At 49.0% G+C, this 15,905-nt stretch overlaps 2 protein-coding genes across 3 annotated transcripts in view; one reads left to right on the top strand and one right to left on the bottom strand.

The window, feature by feature from the left end:
- Positions 1-481: 481 nt before the first annotated feature.
- On the bottom strand, positions 482-12,594 carry RBFA (ribosome binding factor A). 2 transcript variants are annotated; one of them, XM_055295656.2, is made up of 7 exons: positions 12,206-12,594; positions 10,146-10,188; positions 9,351-9,527; positions 8,202-8,314; positions 4,638-4,722; positions 2,590-2,663; positions 482-1,090 (listed from the first exon to the last, which is right to left on the bottom strand). In XM_055295656.2, the coding sequence occupies exons 1-7, from the start codon at positions 12,361-12,363 to the stop codon at positions 730-732; spliced, it is 1,011 nt and encodes a 336-aa protein (XP_055151631.1). In that variant the 5' UTR covers positions 12,364-12,594; the 3' UTR covers positions 482-729. The 2 variants fall into 2 exon arrangements, with proteins under 2 accessions (XP_055151631.1, XP_055151645.1); XM_055295670.2 differs by lacking the exon at positions 4,638-4,722 and having other exon boundaries at positions 12,206-12,497.
- Positions 12,595-12,848: 254 nt separating this feature from the next.
- Positions 12,849-15,905, top strand: part of TXNL4A (thioredoxin like 4A) — a 58,049-nt gene continuing 54,992 nt past the window's right edge. The window contains exon 1 of the mRNA XM_055295982.2: positions 12,849-12,930. The gene's annotated coding sequence lies outside the window, so the exon portion shown is untranslated. The remainder of the gene's footprint in view (positions 12,931-15,905) is intronic.

The following is a 15,905-nucleotide window of genomic DNA, read 5'->3' on the forward strand; positions in this document are numbered from 1 at the left end:
AGGGAAGCCGAACTAAATAGTAGCTGACAAGGTATAGAATCTGTGTTTTCTCTTCTGATAAACAGCAAAACGAATCTTTGCGTCGGAGGTGACACAAAGAATTCAGTATGACTGAGTCGCACACTCTTCAGAAGGCAAAGACCAAGTCTGTTTCACCTTTGGACGGATTAGAAAATACACTAGGTGGCCACAGGCACCAAGGGAAAAGTGTTACTACTTCAGGCATGATGGAACCACAGTCAGAGCCAGGGTCGCCCAGGAAGCCCCAGCAAACCCACCTCACTTTCTGCCCAACCTTGGCCTGAAACAGAAGGTGGAACCTGCTGCACAAAGCTGTGCTAAAGAGGCCAGTCAGGGACAAAGCCCCCAGTGCCATGTGCCGACTCAGCAGCTCCAGGGGGGTGGGAGGCCCTGGGGACCCTCTGCAGGGCTCTGCAGGTGGAGGTGGCCATACTAGCATCTCAGAGACACTATTATACCATTTTCTTTTTGTGAGAATCTGTGGTAAGATGGCCCTTTATTTTTTAAATTACACACAGTATATGGAAAAAAAATAGTGACTTGTGTAGCAAATTGTCTTTGGATACACAGAAAAGCTAGAAAATGCTGAAGTAGCAGAAGAGCAGATGGTTTTAACTCCATCAACTGTCTCAATGAAGCCACATGCTGCGTCACGTGCCAATGCTTTTCCCTGCAAACATGGGATGGGCAGAGCTGACGCCTCTCCATCTACTCCCTGCTTGCTCCGCAGCTGTGGCCATCCTCTGTTCTGCCACCTCCTCTCTCTGCCTCCAACTCCTCTGTGTCCGGGGCACCAACCAGGTCCAGGTCATCTTCAACCTCCTCGCCTGACAGGTAACTCTTGAGGGAGCTGTCCTGCTCCAGGCGGGGCTTGGCCCTCTTCCTTCCCTTTTTCATCTGCGTTGTCAGCTCAGCCACCTGCCCCTGCCACACCAGGCCCCCGAGCCCTTTATCTTTCCTCCTTTTGTACTCCATAATCTGCTTGTTGAGCGCCTCATGATCGATCCCACACAGACTGGAGCTTGTGGCCGGCTCTGTGGTGCCGCAGGGTTGTGAGGCATCAGGGTCCCTGGGAAGAAAGAAGAGGAGGCTTCACACCAAGCACAAACCAAGCTCCCAGTCCACAGTGTCGTCACCACAACACAACAGCACATCACACTTCCCACATCTATTCGCCTGAGAACCCTCCCAAACGTCTTTCTGAGGGTAACTGGAGACAGGAGTGAAGGAAGGTGGGCTTTGGTTTCCACCTTCTCCAGCGTCAGAAGCATTCGGCCAGAACAGTCCAGGTGCACCGTACTGTATGCAATAAATGCATTTGCGCCGGGCGTGGTGGCTCACATCTGTAATCCCAGCACTTTGGGAGGCTGAGGCGGGTGGATCACGAGGTCAGGAACTCAAGACCAGCCTGGCCAACATGGTGAAACCCTGTCTCTACTAAAAATACAAAAATTAGCTGGGCATGGTGGCAGGCACCTGTAATCCCAGCTACTCGGGAGGCTGAGGCTGGAGAATCACCTGAACCCAAGAGGCAGAGGTTGCAGTAAGCCAAGATCACACCGCTGCACTCTAGCCTGGGCAACAGAGTGAGACTCTGTCTCGGAAAAAAAAAAAGAAAGAAAGCATTTGCAACTTTTTTCTCTAAGCATGGCCAGTGCCTCGGGCCAGTTAAACTGGCAGAATCGCAGGTGAGGTCTATCAGATCTGCCACTTATTAGCCTTCATGAAGAGTCTATTCTTGGTGAACAGAACCTAATCAAGGCCATGTCACAGCCCCTGTATCTTCCAAGGCTCCACTTTGGAAAGTTTCCAAACCCTGGGCTCAGCTCCCTGACCTGCCGCTCCCACACTGCCCCTTGCTGACCCAGTCAGGCCAGGCCTGCTACAGTGTGGAGCTTTGCTTCCAGCACAGGGATGCACCTGGCAGGCTGGTTAAACCCAACTCTGGCAGGTGCCGGGCAATGTCGACGCTGCTGTCTAAGGCCCACAGGCAAGGCCTGCTCTAGCAGCTGCGGGCTTGCGATGGGGCCCCCCACAAACACCCCAGGACCCACAGGCTCCGTCAGGCGCTACATGTTTGAAAAAGATGTGTATGTGTGTACATGCACAGGCCAAACTTCCACACCCCCGACCTGCTCTCCCAAGCCCCACCCCCACCTCCCTCTACTCCCCTCCTCACACCCATCTGTGATGTTTACTGCTTCCTGTCGGCCTCCCCTAGTGAAACGCAGGTTCCAAATTCAGCTGCATCCTAAGTGCTAGACCAGGGCTTGGCATACAGTGGGCACTCAATAACAATGTGTTGAATGAATGAAGAGGACAACAGGCCCTCTCCTCACTGCAGGAGTTATGGCAGACACCTCCGGTGGCCCCTGAGGCCCTCACTGTGTAAACGTGGCCAGGCCACAGCACATGCCTGTGAATGTGGACTGCCGGCCCTGGGGGCAAGTGCCACGGGGACCATGCAGGCTACTGGGGATGTGGAGCTGGGCAGCTGCTGTGGAAAACAGCGATTCCACACCCAGGAATCTACCCTTGGGAATCAAAACATATGTCCACATGCGTCACCTGAAATCACTTTGTACAAAGTCGTCTCTTTCATCCCGGGGTCCAAAGTCTGCGACTGCCAGTAACTGATCAAGCTACAGAGGAACACAGAGGGTAAACCAGTTAGCCACATCCCCACCGCCATACTTACAGCCGGGCTCCACGTAACACCAGCATTGTTAACTGCAGAGCTTTTGATCAGACTTTGCACAATTCCTTCTATTGACTCTTCCCAAATACTAGGACCTGTTCAGTAGCCTATGCTTTCAAATACCTTACTGTTACTTTAACATCACACATTTTCTCTGATAACAAAGTGAGGCTTTTTAAAAACTACATTTTAGACTTGTTAGTCAAATTTATGAAGAAACCAGTTAAGCGTTAGTTGAATTAACTAACTAACCATTAACTGGTTTCTAAGGTAGTTTTGCAAAATGCTTCAGTTTTGCCACAGAGTTTGTGTGCTTGGGGGGACAAAAGCCTCCCAGCAAGACAAGGTAAAAGATGATGGGGACAGTCACAAAGCTGGGAGCCTAAACTACAAGAGAAAACTGCTCCTCAGCCAGGCTCACGGAATGCCATCCACACCACGGCAATGGCCCACAAGCCCTGCTGGACAATGCATTCCACCCGAACCCTGGCCTGCCTATCCCCTGCCTCCGGGGGTGCCCTCATCCTGCGCCAAGCACAGCATGTGCTCTCCCCTGTCCAGTGACTGTTCTGGAACCCACACCACCTGATGGGACCTCCCTCCCCAGAGACAGGAGCCTGGGGTGCTGAGCTCAGAGAGACTGGCACGTCCTCCCCAGGGAACGCCTTGCTGATGCCCTGAGGCACACTGCCATGACCTAAACTGTCCTTGATTCCTTACAGCAGGGACTGTAACTTCACTCCTTCGTTTCTTTTTCTAGCAAGGGAAATCACATATCTGTCAAGCTTACTACTTGTACAATGTTTTTAGTGTTACCTATACACTGATTAACAAAAACCAAAAACGTCAGACTGGATCTTTTTCTTCTGTGGATCCAAATGCTGTCTGGTCCTATACTGAATAACAGTTACCTATAACTATAATACCGCAAACGCTATTCGCTGATTTTTGACTGACTTTCTGAAGGTATAACATATCTTAGTAACTGCCAGGTAGCCACCACCCAGAGAAGTATATGTGTACACGTTTTTAATCTTTATAGCTAACCCATCTCTAAAGCAAGGAAAGTGATGATAAAAGCACTTATGGCTACAGGACAGACCTAAGTCTCATAAGCCGCCCCAATAGTGTGAAACGAGAGTGGACTGATCCACGTCAAGTGGTGGGAGGGGAGACAGGCGTGGGAGGGCAACTCTGACCGTGTCGAGTTCATACCCTAGTTAGAGCTACAGTGATAAGCATAAAAAAATTAAAACCAGAAACAGCAATTACCTCTGGGGACCTGGGCTGGGAACAGGGGCACAGGAGCAAGGGAGAGCCTTTCATTTGCACCCTTCTTTCACTACTTTTCATTTGTTCCCTTCTCAGTGGTTTCTTCTCACTCTGTCGCCCAGGCTGGAGTGCAGTGGCACAATCTCGGCTCACTGCAACCTCCGCCTCCCTGGTTCAACTGATTCTTCTGCCTCAGCCTCCCGAGCAGCTGAGACTACAGGTGCGCACCACCACGCCCGGCTAATTTTTTTGGATTTTTAGTAGAGACAGGGTTTCACAGTATTGGCCAGGATAGTCTCGAACTCCTGACCTTGTGATCCACCTGCCTCGGCCTCTCAAAGTGCTGGGATTACAGGCTTGAGCCACTGCGCCTGGCCTCTTCTCTTTTTTAACTGTGCATTATCTTTTCAGGATTTAAAACTTAAATTTAAAATTTTATTCATTTAAGCGTTTATGTTATAAAAAGTTAATTATTACCTGGGCCCGGTGGCTCACACCTATAAATCCCAGCACTTTGGGAGGCCGAGGCAGAAGGATCCCTTGAGGCCAGGAGTTCAAGACTAGCCTGGACAATACAGCAAGACCCTGTCTCTAATTAAAAAAATAAAAATTTTTAAATTTTAAAAAGTTTTTTTGAAAACCTTACCTCAGCTAGAGCTGCATTTCCCTTGTCTTGAATAAACACTATCGGTGGCACATTCCTCAGGGTCTGCTGGGACATCAAAAGGTGCCTAGGAGAGAGAATGCACAGACCCTCACAGCTGTGCCGTGACACTCAGTGGAGAGGTGTGACAGTGCTGAACATAAGATTCAAGATGTCACTAAGAGGCAGGAGTGAGAGGCCGGGCGCGGTGGCTCACGCCTGTAATCCCAGCACTTTGGGAGGCCGAGGCGGGCAGATCGCGAGGTCAGGAGATTAAGGCTATCCTGGCTAACACGGTGAAACCCCGTCTCTACTAAAAATACAAAAAATTAGCCGGGTGCAGTGGCGGGCGCCTGTAGTCCCAGCTACTCAGAAGGCTGAGGCAGGAGAATGGCCTGAACCCAAGAGGCAGAACTTGCAGTGAGCCGAGTCAGCACCACTGCACTCCAGCCTGGGTGAAAGAGCAAGACTCCGTCTCAAAAAAAAAAAAAAAAAAAAAAAAAAAGAGGCAGGAGTGAGATTTATTGTATTACTCAAAAATGAAAACGTCAGCCCAGAAGAGTCATCTTTAGTCAACTACCACATCAAAAAAGGGTTGCAAAATGCATCATAACTGCAATTGCCTTGACTTTTCTCAACACAACTTGTGAGATCTGTGTAAATAACCTGATCTGAACTCATCACCGTGACCTTGGGCTCCAGGGTCTGTGCACTAACAGCCTGTCCTCCTGCGCTCAGTGGACATGCCCTGGCACGACACGACCCTCAGGTTCCCAGATATTAGACACAGAAGTGATATTTGTATCACGCACATCACATAATACAGACCTAGGGCCAATGTAGGCATGGCACATATAACCAGTGAAAGCCGTGACCACAAATCTTCGGTACACAGCTATGGAAAACGTTGACCCTAAATCTTGGGTGACCACAGGAGTTGGGAAGAGGGACATTCAGCTCAACTGAATTTTCTGATACCTAAAAATCAGAAAACAATGCTGTTTCAACACTTGTCAATAATCTCCCATTTTCTTGCTTTTGTTAAACAGTAAGAAATGAGCGTTCTCTGATATGCAGTTTCACAGACCCCTGGGCATCATCGTGTGTGGTAATGATGCAGGGAAGCCAGGCAGGGTACCTGGAACGAAGTCCACACATGGCCACCTTTTCTACATCTGTCCCCACCCTAAACATGGGGCATGATAAGAAGGGAGGCAGAAAGGAGGAATTCCAGTTCTCAGAGAGCTGGTCAGTGAGCTGGATTTCTGCATTTTTTAAAACTGAGGAGGAAACTGAATAATTTCTTTATTATCACCCAGCTCAGCAATTCCCAAAACTGTTGGTCCCAGGATCCTTTACACTCTTAAAAATTACTGAAGACCCCAAAGAGCATTGGGTTCTATCAATCAATATTTACTATACGACAAACTAAAACTGAGAACTCTAAAAGCTATGTCTTTTTAAAGTCACTTAAAAACCCACTAAACGTTTACATAGACATTTTTAACAAAAAAAAATTATATATTCCCCCCACAAAATCAATGAGAAGCATGGCATTGTTACATATTTGCAAATTCTCCAAGGCCAGCTTCATGGAAGACAGCTGGGATCTCATTGCTGCTTCTGCACTCTGTCCTTCCTCTCACTGCAATACAAGAAGAGCCAGCGCAGTAGCTCATGCCTGTAATCTCAGCACTTTGGGAGGCTCAGGCCACAGGATTGCTTAAGCCCAGGAGTTGGAGACCAGCCTAGGCAACATAGGGAGACCCTATCTCTACAAAAAATACAAAATTAGCCAAGTGTGGTGGCATGCACCTGTGCTTCCAGCTGTATGGGAGGCTGAGGCAGGAAGATCACTTGAGCCTGGGAGGTTGAGGCTGCAGTGAGCCAAGACTGTGTCTCTGCACTCCAGCCTGGGAGACAGAATGAGATCCTGTCTCAAAAAAAGCAAAAAAAAAATCAGGCCTCCCAGTTATGTGTTGGGAAAGACAGAATTTAACAGCCCTGAGAAAAGTATGGATCTTCTTTGTCACAAAAATTCAACAAACGAACTCTATTAAAGGTCAGTTGTCCCAGCCTGGCCAACATAGTGAAACCTCATCTCTACTAAAAACACAAAAATTAGCTGGGCATGGTGGCGGGCGTCTGTAACCCTAGCTACTCAGGAGGCTGAGGCATGAGAATCACTTGAACCCGGGACGCAGAGGTTGCAGTGAGCCAGTATCACTCCACTGCCCTCCAGCCTGGGCGACAGAGCACGACTCCATCTCAAATAAATAAATACATAGTTGCAATGAGGAATCTGAAACCACACCAACCAACCTGTCACACTCTGCTACATTAAAACTCACCATCTGGCTCACACTTTGAATTGATCTCTCAGCGTATGGTTTCGTAACCTCATACACTGGTCATTTGGAAAACAATAGCTCACCTAGTTACGCAGATTTTAAAAGCGTTGACACAGTTTATCATACAACAGCACGTTTGTTAAGGTCGCTGCCAATCTCATCAGAAGAGTCTCAAGTACATGGAAGTTGTCAAACTCACAGTGGTGAATACAAGTTTCCAAAATTTCTGACTTTCACTTGAAAGCTTAAATTTTATCACTGGCAACAGACATGGTCGGTTGTCTGCTCTGGAGTGGTGGGTTCACTCGCTCATTTTTGAAAGAATGTCTGCCAAACACCCAAACCTGAACGGTCTGCTCACTGATGCTTTTCTGTTCAGCATTCTCCAGACAGCAGGTGATTTACATGTACTTCCCATTACAAAAAATATGAAAAAGACATGCTCAAGGGTCGAGATTTAATACAATTAATAATTTTTGATAAACTGTCTCGGATTTTTTAATTTTTCTTTGAGAGACAGGGTCTTGCTCCGTTGCCCAGGCCGGAATGTGCGTACATTATCACGGCTCACTGCCACCTCAAATTCCTGGGCTGGCAGGAATCCAGGGGTTACCTCCCACCTCAGCCTCCTGTGTAGGTGCGACTACATGCGTGTGCTGCCACTGTGCCTGGTTTTTTATTTTTTTGTAGAGACGGGGTCTCGCCATCTTGCCCAGACTGGTCCTGAACTCCTGGCCTCAAGTGATCCTCCCGCCTGAGCAACCCAAGGTGCGGGGATTACAGGTGAGACGCACCATGTCCATCCTCATCTGGGATATTCTTCAGTAAAAGTGACATTGTCTTTTACTCTAGGCACGTGGCATGGCGCCCCTACAGCACTGGCTGGCAGCATGGCACCAGCAGTCTTCCCTCATGGTTTCTGTACCCTCAGTGCAAATGTCAACACAGCAGGAGAGGTGAAACAACGTCTTACCCTAATGAACTCCCTGACAGGATCTCCAGATCCCTAGGGATCCTGGCACACTTTGAGAAATGCTAACCTACATTATAGCTTATACGAAAATGCAAATTATACTATGAACTTCAAGAAAATGCTTCCAAAATTTTCTTTAAAAGCAAAAGTACTCAATGAAAAGTTAAAGTCCACCTACAAGTGAAACGGCTGAGAAATTCAGGGTGTGAGCAAAAAGTACATTCCAAAAGCAAAGGTCATCACCTCATGTGCGCGGCACTTCTCTGCAAGACGGCCTCCATGTGTGCGTTCTGCTCAGCAGACAGCATTGTCTTCCAGTACACTCGGCAGGCTGAGAAGTCTGGAGTCAGGGAAACCTGAGACCCCACCCCGCCACGGTCACTTTTTAGTTTACATGGGTTTTCAAGACAAACAACATCCAGGAGATGAAAACGACAGCTGCAGACGCCCCTCCCACCCAAGCCAGGGCTCTGGCATGCTGCTGGAGGCCACCGCCTGCTGCCACACCACGCCCCCAGGTGAAGGAGGGCCCCAGAAACCAAAACCTCCCTCCCCTCTTCACCAGGACCCGCAAACCAAACCAGAATCCTGACCCCACGCTTGCCTCACAGCCACCTGCCCTGAGACGCTAATCAAAAATGCTTGATGCTGCCTTTTCTCCTTACAACTCACTGGGTGGGTCAGAGGAAGTCACCTCCTGTACCACTGCACTGAGGTACATGCAGATGTATCCTCCTCCCACAGCAGGCTTAGACCTTCTATTATCTGACAATGAGGTACATGCAGATGTATCCTCCTCCCACAGCAGGCTTAGACCTTCTATTATCTGACAATGTGCTGTTTGGTCACAGGACTCCCGCCTTGCAGTGAGACATCTGCCTCTGCACAGCACAGACACCCACCATCTGTCTTCAGGGCTCCAGTGACCAGACTGAGCATCATTTCTGTTTCTGCAACCCAGAATTAAGACTTTATAAGTGCTAAAGTGGCTTTTTTTTTTTTTTTTTTTTGAGACGGAGTCTCACTCTGTTGCCCAGGCTGGAGTGCAGAGGTGCGGTATCAGCTCACTGCAACCTCCGCCTCCCGGGTTCAAGCGATTCTCCTGCCTCAGCCTCCCAAGTAGCTGGGACTACAGGCGCCCGCCACCACGCCCAGGTAAGTTTTTCTATTTTTAGTAGAGACAGGGTTTCACTGTGTTAGCCAGGATCGTCTCAATCTCCTGACCTCGTGATTCACCCGCCTCAGCCTCCCAAAGTGCTGGGATTACAGGCGTGAGCCACCGCGCCCAGTCTAAAGCATCTTTTTTTAATTGTCAGGCAAGACTGGGCCAGGTAAAGTAAGTGCCAGACCTGCTATCTCAACCCATTTCTTCTCTTTGGCCACACAGCCTACCTTGGAGAGCTCCACGTTAAGGTCATACAGCTCCTGACTCACTTCAGGGGTACACAGCAGGTCTGTCAGTGCCTTATAGAGGAGGCCGTTCAGGGCCCTCAGGCGCACATAGTCCTCCTTCCTGGTTTTCTTTGAGGTGCTCCTCACGAGGAGTTCCAACTTGGATGGTTTGTAAGTCTCCATCAAGAAGAAGAGCACACCCCAAGGGCAGCGTTACAACTCCAAACTCACCAAGTCACACAACAGGGGCTGGGGGAGGGCTGGATGGGCAACCAGATCAACAGCCGCTATCACTCTCAGCTGCCTCAGCTTTCATTAAGATAAAGTTTTATAAACCGGGATCCTTTTAGATTTTACCTGGTAACCCTCCAAGATTAAAAGTACTGCAAGTAAATATTTTCTCAAAAAAAATTTGTTGAGATATAATTCACATACCATAAAGTTCACCCTGCTAAAGGGAATAATTCAATAATTTTTAGTATATGTGATGTATTTACTTTTCAGAATGGGAACCATATATTGTATAAACTTTTATGGTACACACACACTAAAAACTGAATGGGTATTACCATATTATAATTTGATAAAAGATATGACTTTCCAGAAAACATTAATGTCAGTACTTTTTTTTTTAAAAAAGGTCAAAACTCCATGTTGCCAATGGCATCCAGTCGCATCCACATAGACACTGTCCCCTCCCATACAGAAATGGAAAGACCTCCAGGTAAGAGTTTTGCCAACTTTTAAACCCTCACTCCCATCAAGATTATAAAGTGGCTCATGGCTTATACTCACCGAGTGAGAGCCCAAGGAAGGACTTTCATACCAAAACTTTTTTCTTTGGGGAGAAAATAAGCATTATGTTAGCGATGGCAAAGTCAAAAAGTTACATAAGCTAATTTAAGAGGTTATGATACCATAACTGTTTATAAGGGGCTAAACTTAGACGTTACGTTACTGGCCATCCTAAAAAATTTCAGAATTTAATTGATAACAACATGAGTTGTGGGGAAGAGGCTGAAGATGGTTTTAATTCAATCTCATAATTTTTACCTAAATTCTACTTCTAGTCCCAAGGTTAGAGAGAGGATCTTAAAAAGACACCTACCAAACTGCACAGAAACACTATACTCTAATTGATAAAGATGTTTCCCATGGAAGTTCAGGTAAAGGATTCGGATGCTGTTACAGGCATAGACTGAGACTGAACAATTAAGCAAATGGATAGTGGGAGCCACGCTCACCATTGGAGTGCGACTTACAGACAAGCAAGGAGAGGAGGCTAGAATGATCCACACAGTACGTCTGAAGTTGGAGACAGATGGCTATACACAGAAATGTTTATAGGTGCATATTTACACAAGGGTTAGTAGAAACACATATATCCTTTCGTCAGATGAGATGGCCCAAAAGACAGACACCCCAGAAGCAATGCACACACCCAGCACCCATGGTTTCTAATCTCTCTCTCCAATAAAAGGAACGAGGGCTCCTTGGAGAAATGGCTTTTAGGGCTGCGGTACAAAACACACAAGATGAGCCTGGAGTATCTTGTAGTGCCAGAAAGTAGGAAAAGTGTTTAACACACACAAAACCCAGCAAAACCCCATAATGACAGGGTATGCAAACAGGACACAGGAGCTTAGTGGGCTCCTAAGGGCCTGAGCTGGAAACATTTGAACAAAACTAAGTAACACGGGATTATAACCCATGAGTTCTCAGTGATATGAATGAATTAATAAATGGGGTGAAGAGACACACTCCCTGTGCAGAATGCAAATCACTTATGAGCAAAATTCCCCACTCCTTAGGCGGGGGCTGCACACAGCGACTTTCTCCCAGAGTACAGTAAGGAAAGGGGGCAAAAAGAGTAACTTTACGGTAGATCCCCTGGCAAGCACCTCATGCAGGGGATCACGGCCAACGTGGACCCTGGATACGGTGCGATGAGAATGGCCTTTACCTCTGTAGTCTTCCTCCCCAAAAGCCATAATCCACGTCTAAGCATTAAAAAAACAGGCACATTCCAACAGAGAGGCATCCTGCAAAGCACCTGACCAGTACCCCTCAAAATTGGCACAGCCATCAAAAACAGGGACAGTCTGGGACGCTACCCCAGCCTAAAGAAACAAGACAATTCAATGTTACGTGGACCTTGGGCGGGGACCTGGGACAGGAAGGGACAGCAGGCAGAACCAACGAAAAGTGAACAAAGTATGAGCTTCAGTTAGCAACACTCTATCAATATCGGCTCATTAACTGGAACACGTTGGAAGCTAAAGTCCGACGCTAATACAGGGGGAGCTGGGTGCCAGCACACAGGAACGCGGTACTATTTTTGCAATTTTTCTGCAGGGTCTAAAACTGTCTTTAAAAGTAGTGTATTAAAGTAGAAAACATACAACCACCTACCATACTTAGAAGAACTAAAACCAGTCTGAAAAGTCAATGTATTTTATTGTACTTATCTTTCATCACTTAAAAACACTAATTATCATGACAAGTTTTAGTCTTCAAATTAACTCCACACCAGAAAGTCAACATTAGCAAGGAAATTCTTATATTTTTCCATTTTTCCTCATTTTCTGAAACTCATCTCCTGAAAATTACGTCTGGTGACAAGAATAAAAATAAACACACATTGTTACTTTGTTTTTTTAACCCAACACACGTCCACGAACACAAAAACTGCAAATGTTGCCAGTGAGGGCTGGAACTGCTGCAGACCCCAGGAAGCAGGAACTGGCGAGCCAGGCCGCGTGGGCGCAAGAACGCGGCTGAGCGGACGCCGCAACCCGCGGACACCGCCCCCTAGGGAATACCGCGCCCAGGGACACCGCCCCCCGCCGCATTACTTGGTTTTCGAGGCAAATTTCTTGAGCCAGTTCTTGCAGGAGACAGCAGAGCAGTGCAGTCCCCGCTCGCAGCCCGGAAACAGCGCAGCCTCGCGGCTACGGAGCAGGGCCCGGAGACCCGCGCGGGAGCGCCACAGCCCGCCCGCCGCAGCCCACATAGCGCGGCCCCGGAACCCGGAGCTAGCAGGGCGACAACGGGCGCAGGCGCGGAGCGACGACGGACACGAGGGTGGCGGCGTGTGGGCGGGGCGACGGCGCGGAGCGCGAAGAAGACTCACGCCTGGCAGGCGGTGTGTGGGCGGGGCGATGGTGCAGGGCGGGGCGGGGACAGGGTGCAAGGCGAGCCGGGCAACGACGCTGGAGGGGCGAAGGCCCGAGGCGGACGGTAGGTGGGCAGGGCGAAGACGACGCGAGGCGGACGGCGTGTGGACGGGGCGACGGCGCAGGGCGGGGCGAAGACTGGGCGCAAGAGGGGGCGGGGCGACAACGGCGGAGAGGCGAAGGCGCGAGGCGGACGGCGAGTGGGCGGGCTGAAGACTGACGCGAGGCGGGCGGTGAATGGGCGGGGCGAAGACTGACGCGAGGCGGGCGGTGAATGGGCGGGGCGAAGACTGACGCGAGGCGGGCGGTGAATGGGCGGGGCGAAGACGCGAGAAGGACAGCGCGAGGTGGGCGACTACTAGAGCGAGGCGAGCGGCGTGTAGGCGGGGTGAAGACAACGCCAGGTGGGCAGTGTGCCGGCGGGGGGCGGCAACGGGGGCGGGGCGAAGGACGACGCGAGGCGGGGCCGGCGGGAGCGGGGTGTGGGGAGGCCGCGTGGGCTGCGCGGAGGGTGTGCTGTTCGGGGAAGCCTGGGGATCGCCTGGTTGCCTGGCGCTGCGTAGCTAGGGAACACGTTTTGTTTAAATGCTGGGAACTGACGTAGGCGGGTGCGCTGCACAAAGCAACCAAGGCATCGAAGCCTGGAGACCTGGGCAGGGCCGCTGTCGGCGGGAGGCTGCGAGGGGTCCGTCTGTTTCCGCCACTGGGCCCTCCAGGTCTTTGCTCCTGCGCCGCCTCCTCCCCGGGCACCTAGAGAAAGACCCCAGATTGGGCGTCCTCCCCAGAAGTGGTCTCGCCCCGCCCGCCTCCCTGGAGTCAGCGTGGCCCAGCGGAGAAGCTGCTCCCCCCGGGTGTGGAAAGAGAAGTGAGCGCGACCGCAGTGTTGGGGATGCGTGGACTGTGACTCCCCCGAGGCGGCTGCTGTGGTGTGAGACACGTCTGTGTGTATGTGGGCGCGTGTGGATGTGTACATGTGTATGTGTGCATATGTGTATATGTATGTACGTGTGTGTGCGTGTGGACATGTATATGCATGTGCGTGCGCGTATATGTGTGTGTGTACGTGTATGTATGTGTGTATATATTGTCAATCGAAGAAAACGACGAGACAAGTCTCTTATCATTTTAGGAGATTTATTTGCCAAAGTTAAGGACGCACCCAGGAGACAGGTCTATGCCCTTCTCCAAAGATGATTTTGAGGGCTCCAGATTTAAAGGGGAAAGGGCGGAGTATTGAGAAGCATAGAGTTTTCACAAACAGGGGCAGAGGAAAAACGTGGGGAATCTGCATTTTACATAAGATAACGCAGACAAAATGTGGTAGGGGAACAATCAGATGGGCTAGGGTGACTGCACCTGTAAAGATAAGCTATCAATTTGCATTGCCTTGGTTAAGTTTTATTTTTGTTTTTATTTTTTTGAGATGGAGTCTCGCTCTGCCGCCCAGGCTGGAGGGCACTGGTGTGATCTCGGCTCACTGCAACCTCCACCTTCCAGGTTCAAACAATTCTCCCACCTCAGCCTCTCGTGTAGCTGGGATTACAGCTGTGTGCCACCACACCCAGCTACTTTTTGTATTTTTAGTAGAGACGGGGTTTCCCCATGTTGGCCAAGCTGGTCTCAAACTCCTGACCTCAAGTGATCCGCCCGCCTCGGCCTTCCAAAGTGCTGGGATTACAGGCCTGAGCCACCGCGCCTGGCCACCATGGTAAAATTTGAACAGCTCACCAGGAATCTCCTTGTGGGCAGAATATAGGGGAGGCGTGTAGCCTTTCATCTTGTAGCCATCTTATTTAGGAACCAAAAAGGGGAGACAGGTTTGCGTGACCCAGTTCCCAGCTTGACTTTTCCCTTTGGCTAAATGAGTTTGGCATCCCAAAATTTAATTTCCTTTCACATTTCCCCCCTTTTTTTTCTTTAACATCTTTTGGAGAAAAGCATTTTAAAAAGGAATGTGGGTTCCTGGCCTCAGGTTGCTGCTTGCTCCTTTCTTCCCACCTGCTGGTTTGTTGTTGCTGGGATGCTTTATTCCTAGAAGTTCAAGTCCTCCGTCACGAGGAATGCTCATTCCTAGGAGATCATGTCCCACGAAGATAAAAAATAGGGAGGAAAGGAAAAAAGAAAGAGGAAAAAAAGAAAAATGTATAGGGACCTAGGCCAGACTTACAGCAACAAACGGAGGGCAAAACTGGAAGCTAGGTCAGGCTACATTACTGCCTCCTCAATTAGAGCAATTCTCCGGGCAGTCATTACCCTAGCCCTTTCAGTTACACATGGACTTACTTGCAAACATATACCATAACATTATAAGCAAAAACAGGACAGATCAGAAATTATTCTTATTGTAAGCACTAGCTTCTGCCATCAAGTTCCCCAGAATCCAAACCAACTGCTCAACCAATCAGTGAGGGTTTTGGGTCTGATAGGTTGATTATCTGGGTTTCCATATCAGTCATAAGCCGGGTTACGTTCTTCATTTTCTGGAATATACACACAACATTCAGTTGTTATGGCGCAGGTGCCCCCTTGTGCTGCCGTTAGTGTATCTAAAGCCATATGATTTTGCAGCACAGCTTTCCTCATAAGCATGACCCCATCATTTGGCAAAGAGATAACTCATGTAGCCATCATTCAGGCCTTTTGGGTGTAATTTGTTAAGGCTTCTATATCCCATATAGCATCTTCAGTAGCTATCTGTGGTACAAAGATTGAAGTTAAATGATCATACCATTGGAATACTGAACGTGTCCAACGAGATTGTAAATGAAAAAGATTTGCTGTTTTTGGCAGGGTCTGAATTACTCGTCCTTGTGCCCAAGCATAACCTGGGGAGCATCGTCCCAACCACCCTGGAGGTGACCACAGCCATAAGTTAGTGCCACATAAGCCAATATGTCCCATTTGGAGCTAGCCAATAATACTTGGTCACTGCACCCAGTCGGTGGCATGCCAGTCAGTGTCTCATAATACGATAATGTGGTCACAACATTCTCCAGGTGTCCACCCCATATATCTTCCTACTGTTTGGCCACAGGTCCTGGGTGTGATTTCCCAGCACAAAGGAGCATTTTGGCTGAGTTGGCCGAACAAAGGGGTGAACCAGATAAATCCATCCCAAGTTTGCATTCTTCCACTTTGAAAACGGGCCATTGTTTGGGGCATGGTCACCACTTTGTTTTAGTTGGGGGAAATGCTGAAGTGAGAGCTAATGAGCTGGTCCTTTCCACTGAAAAACTTTTCCCATGTCCCTTGTTCTTAAGAGTGTTTTTATTTATTCATTTATTTTGACATGGAATCTCACTCCATCGCCCAGGCTGGAGTGCAGTGGCATGTTCTCGGCTCACTGCAACCTCCGACTCCCAGGTTCAAGCAATTCTCC

This window comes from Symphalangus syndactylus, chromosome 1, assembly GCF_028878055.3.
Source record: "Symphalangus syndactylus isolate Jambi chromosome 1, NHGRI_mSymSyn1-v2.1_pri, whole genome shotgun sequence".
In the NCBI taxonomy this organism is placed as follows: Eukaryota; Metazoa; Chordata; class Mammalia; order Primates; family Hylobatidae; genus Symphalangus; species Symphalangus syndactylus.

What these genes read in the sequence shown, in the direction of transcription:
- RBFA (XM_055295656.2), bottom strand. Translation starts at nt 12,363, where the DNA reads ATGTGGGCTGCGGCGGGCGGGCTGTGGCGCTCCCGCGCGGGTCTCCGG. An exon ending in TTAACGTGGAGCTCTCCAAG is followed by an intron (nt 8,315 to 9,350) that starts GTAGGCTGTGTG and finishes GTGGGGTCTCAG; the next exon opens with GTTTCCCTGACTCCAGACTT. An exon ending in GAAATGCAGCTCTAGCTGAG is followed by an intron (nt 2,664 to 4,637) that starts GTAAGGTTTTCA and finishes GTTCCTCTGTAG; the next exon opens with CTTGATCAGTTACTGGCAGT.